The sequence below is a fragment of the Perca fluviatilis genome, chromosome 3 (genome assembly GCF_010015445.1).
Source record: "Perca fluviatilis chromosome 3, GENO_Pfluv_1.0, whole genome shotgun sequence".
NCBI classification, from domain to species: domain Eukaryota; kingdom Metazoa; phylum Chordata; class Actinopteri; order Perciformes; family Percidae; genus Perca; species Perca fluviatilis.
In genome coordinates this window covers 39,353,981-39,366,566 of record NC_053114.1, presented here as the reverse complement: position 1 = coordinate 39,366,566, position 12,586 = coordinate 39,353,981, and the positions used below count along the sequence as shown (strand labels likewise).

The 12,586-nt window shown below is 43.1% G+C and overlaps 2 protein-coding genes across 15 annotated transcripts in view; one reads left to right on the top strand and one right to left on the bottom strand.

Moving 5' to 3' along the window:
• The window catches only part of nav2a (neuron navigator 2a), a 118,041-nt gene extending 113,896 nt beyond the window's left edge, over nucleotides 1-4,145 (top strand). For 10 of the 14 annotated variants that reach the window (XM_039794513.1, XM_039794502.1, XM_039794506.1 and 7 more), the window contains 4 exons: nucleotides 23-219; nucleotides 308-426; nucleotides 1,115-1,315; nucleotides 3,035-4,145. In XM_039794513.1, the coding sequence (XP_039650447.1) occupies nucleotides 23-219; nucleotides 308-426; nucleotides 1,115-1,315; nucleotides 3,035-3,160 (643 nt within the window). In that variant the 3' untranslated portion in view covers nucleotides 3,161-4,145. The remainder of the gene's footprint in view (nucleotides 1-22; nucleotides 220-307; nucleotides 427-1,114; nucleotides 1,316-3,034) is intronic. The other 4 variants (XM_039794508.1, XM_039794509.1, XM_039794510.1 and 1 more) reach the window with 1 other exon arrangement.
• Nucleotides 4,146-7,139: 2,994 nt separating this feature from the next.
• dbx1a (developing brain homeobox 1a) lies at nucleotides 7,140-10,401 on the bottom strand. The gene is made up of 4 exons (XM_039796003.1): nucleotides 9,955-10,401; nucleotides 9,735-9,836; nucleotides 7,978-8,180; nucleotides 7,140-7,844 (listed from the first exon to the last, which is right to left on the bottom strand). Exons 1-4 carry the CDS (start codon nucleotides 10,319-10,321, stop codon nucleotides 7,563-7,565), a joined length of 954 nt encoding a protein of 317 aa, XP_039651937.1. The 5' UTR covers nucleotides 10,322-10,401; the 3' UTR covers nucleotides 7,140-7,562.
• Between the last annotated feature and the right edge of the window lie 2,185 nt (nucleotides 10,402-12,586).

The following is a 12,586-nucleotide window of genomic DNA, read 5'->3' as shown; positions in this document are numbered from 1 at the left end:
TCCCGACATGTTCTCTGATCAGGTGGGTGCTGTGTGCCAACCACATGGAGCCGGTGAAAGGCTTCCTTGGCCGCTACCTGCGGAGGAAGCTGATCGAGACTGAGATTGGCAGCCGAACGCGCAACATGGAGCTGGTAAAGATCGTCGACTGGATCCCGCGGGTTTGGCACCACCTCAACCGTTTCCTGGAGACACACAGCTCCTCTGACGTCACCATCGGTAAGAGAGTGATGCACAATACGCCTTTTATTAAATGTCGGTGTGGGCAAACAATCGGTGTCTTACCTCTGTGCTCTGTGGCGTGCAGGACCTCGTCTCCTCTTGTCCTGTCCCATGGATGTGAAGGGATCCAGGGTTTGGTTCACCGACCTCTGGAACTACTCCATCATCCCCTACATGCTGGAGGCTGTACGAGAGGGACTGCAGGTAACACACTGATCCAGCTGAATGTGCAACACGTAGTGATGCTGAAGCATTTTCTTTATTGTCTGAGCCCACTAGGTGGTGCTCTCTGTTCAACAAAGGGTTGAAAGCACACCGAACTGTGCCTGAACATGAGCCTTTTTCTCTAAACCAAGAGCACCATCTAGTTGGTAAAGCAAATACAACTAAACTTCATATTTATCTCCGCCTGAAATACTCAATTTGGCATCTGTTACTTTGAAAATTTGAAAAAAAAAGCACCTGCAGTCAGCTTAGTAGATGTTAAATTTAAACGTAACTTTGTTGACCACACAGCTGCATTTCTCCATCTTCTCTTAGTTTGGTTTCATATAATTTATCAGTTATTGCATTCATTTGTTATTTTAATGCTGGCTTTTTTTCTTCAGAGGCTCTTGCTTTTTTTGTAACAGCTTTCACTTTTGCCTGTTGTTATTAAGATTTATGTTCAATTTTCACTTCTGTGGTGAAGCCTCCCTTTAATACCTGTTAGCACCTGCTTTTTAGAGGCAGAGGAATTTCCACACAAAACTGGCCTTCAGTGATTACTCACAAACTGAAAATTAGACAAACTGCTCCTCCAAGCAGTTCTGCCACTCGGTTCCAAAACGCTAAATCTTCCTCAGAGCATCTTGTAGTCTGTTTCAGAGTTATATTCTGTGTGTCTCTGTAGCTGTACGGCCGCCGGGCTGCGTGGGAGGACCCCGCTGCCTGGGTGATTGACACCTACCCGTGGTCAGCCACGTCCACTCCGGCTGATTGGCCCCCGCTGCTGCAGCTCCGCCCAGAAGACGTGGGCTTCGATGGCTATTCTGTCCCGAGAGAAGGAGTCAGGAAAGAGCCACCACAGAGCGACAGCGACGCTGACCCACTGGTGAGCAAAAATACAAACTCGCCTTAGACAGGGTAGTCATGAACACATAAACTCAGCAACAAAAGAAACGCCCCTTTTTCAGGACACTGTATTTTAAAGATCAAATCAATCAAAATAACTTTAGAGATCTTCATTTTAAAGGGTTTAAACAATGTTTTCCATGCTTGTTCAATGAAACATAAACAATTAATGAACACGCACCTGTTGAACGGTCCAAAAGACAATAACAGTTTGCAGGCGGTAGGCAATTAAGGTCTAGCCTCGTGAGACCGTCCTGATCTCGCGAGCTCCAGTTTTCCACTCGCAGATCAGTCTGGCATCTTGAGATGCCAAACGACCGACCAATCAGCGTTGGTTTTGAGGCGGGTTTAGGTGGTGATAGACAGATGGTTTACCCAATCAGCTAACCAGTATTTTCAGACAGCGGTAGCCCCAATTCTGTTAGCTGCTCGCTAATGCTTTTTTCTCTTGGATCCTTCTTTTGGAATATGGAGCGGGAACCTGAAAGGGCGCCTTTTATTCGTAAATTCTCGTTACACAAACGGCAAATATCCTTTACCGACATGTTGCTTGCTTGCTGAGCTAACGAGCTATGCTTTGCCTGCAGCAGCAAGGGCTTGTGGTTGTATTTTCATACGCTTCGTTGATCTGATTGGTTGATTTGGCCCGTCTATCACCAACATAGGTGATAGACAGATGGTTTATCCAATCAGCTAACCAGGATTTTCACCCCTTCCCAAAAGTTCTCCAATGGAAAGTTCCCAGATGGATATGCCGAGCAAATGCGAAGCAATCCATCTGGCGGAGTCAGGTTAATTAAGGTCACAGTTATAAGAAAATTAGGAAAGTAAAGAGACCTTTCTACTGACTCTGAAAAACACCAAAAGAAAGATGCCCAGGGTCCCCGCTAATCTGCGTCAACGTGCCTTAGGCATGGTGCAAGGAGGCATGAGGACAGCAGATGTGGCCAGGGCAATACATTGCAATGTCCCTACTGTGAGAAGCCTAAGACAGCGCTACAGGGAGACAGGAAGCACAGCTGATCGTCCTCGCAGTGGCAGACCACGTATAACAACACCTGCACAGGATCGCTCCATCCGAATGTCACACCTGCAGGAACAGGTACAGGATGGCAACAACAACCGCAAGAACTGGCCCGTCTGGTGCAGTCCATGAGGAGGAGATGCACTGCAGTACTTAATACAGCTGGTGGCCACACCAGATACTGAGGGCTACTTTTGATTTATTATTATGTTCACACAAATATTTGCATATGTTAAGTTTGCTTAAAATATAAAAGCAGTTGAAAGTGACAGGACGTATCTTTTTTTTTTGCTGAGTATATAGTATCTACTCTCCAACATTGAAATTTAGGTACAAAATATTTTAAAAGAAAAAGTACATGAGAAATGAGAACGTAAAAGTTTATTCTTGATCTTGTTTAGAAAATAAATCTTCACTAACATCAACGTTAATCACTAACATTCCTCAGCTTCCTAACTTTCTACAGAAATTGAAAGCTAGTAAGTGGACCTTGAGTTATTTTATTAGCATCTAGTTGGGTCAACAAATACAACTAATGGTTCATGAAGCTTCATCACTTATTTATCTCCACCTGAAATACTTAACTTGGCGTCCGTTACTTTGAGTTATTTCTTTTAGCAGGACAACCTCTGAGTTGTAAAGCTCGATCAGACTGACACCTGTTTCTGCCGACAGATGAACATGCTGATGCGTCTGAAGGAGGCGGCGACGTCGTCGAGCCCGCAGAGCTACGACAGCGACTCCAACAGCAACAGTCACCAGGAGGACATCCTGGACTCGTCGCTGGAGTCCACCTTGTGATGCAACACGGGGACAGGTTTTCAGGAGGAACTTTTTATAAGAACTGTTCTCATCGGGAGAACTTCTTGTTTAGAGTATAATTCTGTGTCACAAAATCCAGCCACCTTAATTTGGGTGCAGGTAACCCAAATATTTAAAAAGAAGAAGAACAAACAAAAAAAGGTTCAAATTCATTTCAGAAAACGGGCGACAAAAGGTTTCTACTGCACTGCGCTGTTTTTTTGTTTAGTTTTTTCACCGTTGTGGCCCGTGGCTCCTCTGTCAGGAGCCTGACATCTACTTCAGACAGACAGAATAAAAACACACAGTCTGTCACTGTTGTTAGCGTACTTAAACACCAGCCAGGAGTCCTCCGATCCCCACTGAGCTACAGCATCGGCTCCTGCTCATCAGGCTGAGATACTCCTGGTCCTGCCCAGCTGCAGTGCGTCTGAGCAGGCTGCAGATGGCGATACAGACCCTTGTCTCTGGAGCATCAGTGAGCCTGAGCTACCAGCCGCTGAGAACACAGATGAGGCTGTTGGACAGATTAACAGCCAGCAGGTTTTTTGGCTCCTCCTCCTCCTCTTCTTCTGCGGCTGAAGTTGCCTGTGTGATTGCTGAAGGATAAATCGAGGCAAAGTGAATGTTAAGTCCTACAGCGTGCCCGCTCACACTTCTAAAAACTCCTCGGAGATCATTAATTACACCCCAAACTCTCGACACTCATTGGTTTTATTCAACTCTAGTCCATGAAGGAGCTGTGTGTCCACCAGAAGCAACTAAGAGAGCACTAATAAAAATAGTTCCTATTAGATACAACTCAATGTTTTTGAGTTAAATGTCTGCTTTCAAATCTCTTCATGCACAAAAAGGATGAGAACTGGTGTGTTAAAGTGCTCATATTACGCTTTTTGGCTTTTCCCCTTTCCTTTATTGTTAAGTATCTTTTTTTGTGCATGTTATAGGTTTACAAAGTGAAAAAGCCCAAAGGGACTTACCATCTCCAACAGAAAACACTGTTCACCAACTGCTCCAAACAGCTCTACTGTAGTCCAGCCTTTACTTCAGAGACAAACGTGGTCACTTTGGAACACACGTTATAATGCTCGCCTAGCTGCTAGCATGGCACACCCTCATACTCTGCTTCTGACTGGCTAGTAGTCCTTACCTAGCTACTGCACATGTGCGACTCCCAATAAAGATGGAACAGAAGTGAGATGCCTCACTCTGTAGCTAAAACAGAGAGCTCAACACACAGGGTGAAAAGAGGAGCTGCAGCAATGTGCAGTACAACAAAAATTTGGTGTTTTTTGAAAATTAAACCATGTAAACCTATTCTGATATAACCTCTAAATACAATTATGAACCTGAAAATGAGCATAATATGAGCACTTTAATGCAAATCCATTAAATAAATCCTATATCTAACCCTAACAAGGAAGTTTGTAAACACTATTAGCACTGCTCAACAACAAGGAGAATGTAAAAGTCCAAAGATTCTCACCAAAATCCTTACTGACACTTTTTTTTTGTTCCTTTTGGAGTCGACACTTCATATGGAACTTTTCATCAAGGTGTTGAAGAAACTGTAACGTATGTGCAAAGGTTTTATTGGCCAAACACACAAATGTAAACACAGACACCAACATTTATAGAAAGAATTGACATAGCAAGGACAAAAAAAGGTTTACCTGGAAATCCCTTTCCGGGTCCTAGTTCTCATAAAAAAGACTTTCAGGAGTAAAAGGCACTAACTGGTAAATCAACATTCACCATGGCTAGATTTATCCTTTTACCGTGTTTAAGAAAATGTCATTGCCATCTGTGTCGTAACTTTCCATGCAACTTCACAAACGACGCCTCTACCACTTCTAAGTTCTCGCTTTGACCAACAAATAACCCTTTGAGATCTCCATGCACATTGGCCCAAACAGGCTGTTGTAGCACAAATCTCTTTTGGTGCTGGACTGAATTCTAACAAACAATGCCTTACTCTTTTCTAACAGACTACGTGCATTCGCTGATTCTTCATTTGTCTAAATGGCTGTAAACGTAACAGGGCTCCCGAGTCGACTCTCTCCTCGAGCACGGTCGACCTCTCATCATATCAGACACCGATGCCGCGGGATTGAGACGTGAATGAGAAGCAGTACTTTGGGTTTCAAATTAAGTCATATGCATGTGTATGACCCGGTGCTGTGAAGCTGGTGTATATATTCGGACCACTAGCAAGAAAGAAAAATGATATTGATGTGTTTTGGTGCTCAAAATCAGAACGTTGTGCAGGTTGATTGGGTGAGGGAAGTTTAAGAAGATGTGTTTCGATTTTTATACCTCATCCCCATCCTTTAACTGTGCTTTCTCCACGCTCACGGTCTGTTTTGTGTGATTTGTGATGAACAAAACTGTCCTAACAAACATGTCGAACTAATTAAGTGAAAACTAGTGTATATGCTGCTTTTGTTTATAGTGATATAATTAATCTGAGGTTAAAGGTATAAAGGTACTTGTGGTTGAATGATAATGTAAAACGGTTTGACATTTCTGTGGCTTAAAATATAAAGAATATTGTACTTTTTTTTTTTTGTTCCTCCCAGCCTGCCTTCTGGGAAGGGCAGGCGGACGTTTAAAGCCGGGGCTCATGTCATCCGGCACAGCTTCCATCGCTTTCAGTGTTTTCTGTCACAGATCCTATGCAACATTCATTCTGATCTCCTAATGGAAGCAAAAAGCTGAGTGTGCGTTTGTCCCCTGTGTGGTTTTCAGCACTGCCGAGAAGTACAGCATGGTTCGTGAGGACTTGTCAGATTTGTGGCCCATGTTCTTTGTCCAGATGTGTGTCTGTGTAGTTTAAAAAGGCTGTCCTGCTATGGTCCTTGTAAGCACAAAGAGACTGATTCTCTGTTTTGTCTTGAGTAAAGCCTGCTCTGAGAGGTGTGGATGTTGTTGAAGCATTTGACCAGTCTGTCAGTTTATTACTCACAAACTCAATGAATGTTTAGCCTTCTTTGATATGTACATTTTTTTTATATGTAACATAACTTTGTAAATAGTTGATTATCTTGCAGCAGTTTGATGACTTTTTCTAGCCGATTTGTTACAGTACTTGAAAAGGAGTATTTTGTGTACAGTCTCTTTACATCAGAGCAGATTGATGCGGTTTGTCATCACTGGTCTGTCCAGGTCTCGGAGAATTAAATCTGATATCACTGTACTAGTCTTAAGTTATTGTGATTCAATAAAATGAATGATTATTTATGATTGAATATTGTTAAACGTTTTTTTTTTTTGTAAGACGAGACACTACACTTTTTTCATGTGCTAGTCTATTTTGAGATTTTGGGCTATTTTGCTTCCATAACATGTCTTCTTTCAGACTGGACACACGTTTAGGTGTTTATTTTACTAATGTATGGCATTTTACAATACATATCTTTAAATGTATTTTTTCAAAAGGAGTTTTTTATTTCATACTCCACTTCTGTAGCACTTACATACTGTACACCAACCTTTCCAGTTACATTGCTATCTACTGTATATTCTGAAGCTTTTTACAGACGGGTTTGTTCATATATATTATTCATAGCCTGATTTATATATAATATTTTATTCCTAAAACATGGGGGAAATTTTTATGGCTGTTGACAGTATTTTCTGATTTATGGCGTGACAAGAGATATCCAAAATTTCATCTGTAAAAACCTTTGACTTTGATATGAAAACAAAATGAAACAAGAATTTTGAACCCGACATTATCCAATGGAAATGTATGTAAATAAGCACATATTTATTAGATAGTTTGATTGTGCCTCATTTGCATATTTAAATATACAATTTCAGAAAGCTTGTAATACAAAAAAAAGAATTGTCTTAATGTAAGTTATAAACTGGGGAAGTTTCACGGTGATATCTATTTAAAATGTTTACCCTATTCACTTAGTCATCACCATTTATCCTCACACACACACACACACACAAGACACACACTTGACTTGGAATTGTTTACAATTTTATTTGGTATTTGTACAAAAAGTGTGAAATAAACATATATACAACACATAATACTTAATTAAACGAATTCATATAAATTATTATCGAAATACTACATTTTTCAATAAACAACTCTATTCAAGGTCAAGGTAAAAGTAACTCAATATTCTTGGCATAAAATTTCCATACAAAATTGTACAAAATACTGTACAATTGAACAAAGCTGTGCAAAACAGCAAATTGTGTCTCAGAAGCAGATCCTGTACAGTGCGCATGCGCTGATGAAGCAACAAACTTGAGTGGAGCTTTTTTTTAACACTGGCATTTATGGGGTCCTCTTTATGGCCGGCAGCTTCTTACAAATGTGGTCACAGTCTCATATGAAAACAAAACATGGGTTATAGTCTCTATATTTGCTTTTTAAAATAAATTAAGATACTGTTATTTCTTCTTCGTCTGACTCTGAGAAGTCCGAGTGCTTACTGGAAAGAGATGGAGAGGAGATGCTGGACTCCGCCCTCATTCTCTCTCTTCTGAACTCTTCTTCCTCATCTTCCTCCTCAGCGGAGGACTTCTTGCCCACGTCGCTGAGGTCTGGGTGCGGGTTGGCTTTGGTGGGCAGCGTCTGCTCGCGGCAGCCGCCGGATGACAGCAGCTCTCGTTCCTTAGAGTTCCTCCACTTCATCCGCCGGTTCTGGAACCAGATTTTCACCTGTGGAGGTGGAGAAAAACCGTGAGTGAAAACGTTCTGCGTCAGGTACAAGTGGAATGAGCAACAGCAGTGTCTATTACGCGTAAAGGAAGCACAACGTGTTGAATATTTCAAGCGCTTGTGGACGTTTTACCTGTGAGTCTTTGAGGGCCAGCTTAGAGGCCAGCTTCTTCCTGTCGGGCTTGCTGATGTATTTCTGTTTCTGGAACATTTTCTCCAAGGCCTTGCGCTGTACATCGGAGAACACCGCCCTCCTCAGCATCCCTCTCCGGGGTTTCCCTCTGGCGGCCAGGGGCCACGAAAAGGTCCCGGGAATGGGGACAACGGATGAAGATACTACAATGCAAACACAGAAGAGAAATTGAAACCTGTTAGCTTTGTTTCCTTTGCCACATCTCAGGAAAACAAAAAAAAATCCTTAAAAACGACCCTGCAGCCACAATTGATCAACTAGTAGATGGAAAAATCGTACTGCTGTATAAATCTAAACTCAGGCCTATATGAATATGATTTCCCTTCAAGGCCATACTTTTCAACCGGTTATTATTGGAAGTTTTCTTCCTTTGGAACTGTGCAATACCTCTCTGTTTTGAGTGAAATGGCACGAGGTGACTAATTAGCACATTGGCCGGTCCCCAACCGCATTGGTATGGTAAAGAGGTAGCATATCCTTTAAGGAACCCTGTGAGGGCGGATAGAGGAGTTAATAAACCGTGAACGGTAATTGTGTAGTAATGAACTAACGCAGAAAAGACTCTGGACAGGCGGCGAAGGCCATATATTATCGCAACAAAAGGAGATTTACACTTTCAAACTAAACACAACTGCATACCAGAATACTGATGCCCGGAGGGGGGGGGAGTGAAGAGTGGAGGGGAATGGCGCTTTTTTTTTTTCCTTCGTGCCTTCAAATCATTTTCATTAAATGAACACGAAAAGCTATTCAGGACGCTGGAGTTGTTTTGTTGAGGCATTCAGCTGAGCCCATGAAAAGACTCCATCTCCATTATGAGTTGGCTGAATGAAAGCACGGACTAGCGACTTTATAGACTTTTCTAAGAGATTATTCTTTATCTCAACTCGTTGATTGGCCCGCATGGAGAATAAGCGTTTAGGGCACAGAGAGAGTGAGGACTGGAGGTCAGTGGTAACCTATCCTATGGGCCGTGCAGCGTGCAGAGGCAGACTTTCCCCAGCTGGGGCACTTTCGACGCAGTTGGGCTATTTAAAAAAAACAAAAAAAAACTCGCTTTACTTCAACTCCCACCGCGCGAGACACTTGTCTGCGTACACGCTAACTGGACGTCCTCCTGACAGTAGCTGCCCTGTGGCCGCAGAAGAATCAGGAACAACGACGCGCTATGTGGTCTTGTGAGAATATTGAAAACTCTCAATAGCGCCTAATAGGGAAATTAGTGCATGACTGGTTCACGCCTTTGGCCCCCCTGGTAAAAAGTCACTCTCCGGGGTGTGTGGGTGGTTCGCCCGGTGGGAGCTGACCAAATTGGTCACGGTGCTGAAGGCTTTGTTGCCCACCACAGCGGCCCGGTGGCCCCCCGGGCTCTGTGGGAAAACGCCGGGCCAGAGAAATGCCAAAACGCCCCCAATGGGAAACAGGGGGGGGACTATAACTCGCCACCCCGCCTCAAATTTAGAGCGTGACGATTTGGGATAATTGGTTAATTAGGGGGTGGGTGTGGGTCTGGGCAGGGGCCAGCGGTCCCCATTAATAAGACAGTGATTTCTTCTTTTCTGGTAAAAAAGAAAAAGAAAAAATGGCTACGACAGGGTGCGAGAGTGTTTTACATTTAAATGCAATTAGTTCAGACAATTCTAAAGGGCTAAGAGAGATGGAGCTGTAAAGGAGAAGTGCGTAAAAGTTGCGCCTACCTGGTAAATAAGGCGTCCTGAATATTGGGTGAAAGGTTCCGTCATAGCAGGGGATGGGGAAGGTCTTGCAGTGCATGCTGTGGAGTGCCGGGTGTGAGGACGCTGTGGAGGAACATAAGACATATTAATAATCATTCCTGAATGAGAAGAATAGGCTGCATCTATATTAAAGAAGCGCATCAACTCAAACTGAAGGCAGAAACAGAGGGCGTCTACTCACCGGTCTTTGGTGAAGGTGCGAGGATGGCGCTCACTCCAAACTTGAGAAAAGTTGGGTCCTTGTTGCTCGACACCGACATTTTCGGCGAGCACGATTCGCGCGTCACCGCGGTCGTAGCCACAGCGCGCTCCGCGGGCGCGTTGCTGAAGGACACGGTGGTGGTGGCTGTGGGCAGGGAAGCGCACGCTGACGGGACAGTCCGGTTAATGAAGGCGGCGGGGCGGCTTATCCGCAGCAGGTCCTCCACGAGAAAGCTGGAGTGGGTCTGGAAGGCGGACGGCAGGTTGTGGTGGAACGGCAGAGCAGCGGCAGGCCGGTACAGCCCCGGGTAGAAGGCAGGAGGCGCGAGCACGCTTGGGATCATCATGGTCCCGGTTTAAAAAAAAAATCTGTGTGTGAAATCTGAGATACTCCTCGTGTCAGCTGGGAGAGAATCAGTCGTGTGAATGGCTGCTAACTCCTCTGGTTTCCTCACTCAGGGGAGAGGAGTTTTATAGCAGCCTGCCCCCCCACCCCCCCTCCTCTGCCCTCCGCACAGGGCTGACAGCCTCAACAATGGGGCTCAACAAAGTTCTCCACATGGGTCGCTTTCATGCCGCATCCCCCGGCCCGCTGATTGGCCGAAGGACGCAATTTATGATTGCATTAGACTTCATAAGCAAGCAACACACAATGTCCCCAGCACAAAAGGGGCTCAGTCATCAATTTTGCATGTTGACCACTTTCCTTTCAATTTGTATTGTTTGGCAGAGGCAAGCGGCCTAATTAAAGAGCAATCTTTACAGATTCACTCATTATACGGAGACTTCTAATGAGCCTGCTTTAAAAAAAAAAAAAAAAAGACACTTTATTCTTGTCTATTCAGGGTGTCTTTATGTTCTGCAGGATATAAAAATATATACTCGTTACAAATGTAAAGATATTCTTTTATTCTATTTTCAGTGCTGCCAAAATAAACACACACAAGCAGATAAAAGCAGGGTTTAAACTTTATAATACATAACTGAGTATATTTATTGTTAAATCTCTACATTTTCTGCACTAGCTGCAGACGCTGCGCAGCATCTCAAATGTAAATCAGTTTTAGGGTTTCATAGGATTCTCAACACTCAATCTGGCCCTCGTCATGGAATAATGTCTTAAACGGATTTCTGCTATCAAAACGCTTTAACAGATGTGTTAAATATCACTCTTCTTGCACAGGCTTCATTCAGTGCGCAGAGCCGCAGCTCAGTGCGCACAGGAGAAGTGTGCGGCCTGAGCCGTGCGCTCCTGATCCTGTTAACCATGAACTAACTGTCACCCTCAGCTGCGGAGGAGGCGCCCCTCGGCCTTTCTCTCCTTCCCTCTCTCCGCATCAAAAAAAGGCCCAGAGGAATAAAAAAAAGCTTTATTTCTAAAGACGGTTTTGTTCTGCTATTTTAACCGGCTGAATAAAAGTGCATCTGTGATTTGATTTAAAACGCATTCATATGAGCGGACACTGAGACCCCATATACAACTCTTATTAAAGCGACTTGGAGCCTTATAGTCGTGTTCTGTCAGCTTTGCCTCGGAAAACCCGTTAAAGCAAAGCAATCAGGCGAAGATACATTGCAGACCAAAAGGGAAAGAAAAAAACCGCCTAATTGTTGCCAGTTTAATACCCAATTGAAATAAGCCTATAGCATACAGTTAAATATTTTGGAATAGTTCGGATTAGATTTTAAATCTTTCAAGAAACAGAAAAACAAATGTTTACTATTTGATTAATCTGTATTTAAAATTGTCTGTAGTTCGTTTTTTTTAATGGATGCCTTTTATTGTTATATAACTCTCGAGTTAGCATTTTTATGTAGAAGTCTAAATTAAGCTGATTCTGTTACACTAAAATATATCTTTGTCATTTTCATACTCTTTTTCCACATTTCCATAAAACACCGGACTATCCCTGTAATAAGGATTTATGGTAAGTCTTTGCGCAGTAGTCTGCTTGTTATATAAAGAACCAAATAATATAAATTATGATTGTAACAGCCTATTATTTTGATCATGTTATTATAGCCTATTATTAATTTAATTTAGTTTTGCCGGACCATATGACTATGAATATGTTTTTTAATAGTCCAAAAAAAAAGAAAAGAAAGGCCAATTGTTTAAACTTATTTAATGTAAAGACCAATTTCAGTTTGTCCACATTAGTCCACATTCACTGAGTGACATTTGTGTCTTAAGTAAACCAGTCAGACAGTTTGCATCATCTCAAATAACGATAAGTGGTTCGACATCAACCTAATATAAAGTGGCCACAATCCGATAATTAAAAGGGAACGCCTCCGTGAAATGATCCTTTGGAGAGAGTCAGCGCTTATCAGAGGTGCGTCTGCTTTATGAGCGCATGCACGACGCACAAACAGGCGTTAACACAGCGCTCCGTCACCACAGCTACACCTCCACTGAGTAACGAGACCTTCAAAGCTTTTTTATGAGCCCATATTCCTTTACTTGGCTGCCCGAAATCCTCCTTTTGTGAGCGGTAAGCAGATGGTTAGCAGGAAGCATAGGCTGCTCTGGCTGACCGAGACTAATTTCTACGAGCTTTGCAAGCTTGCCACGTCCCCGCTCCTTTACCAGGCCGAGTAAAAACAGCTGG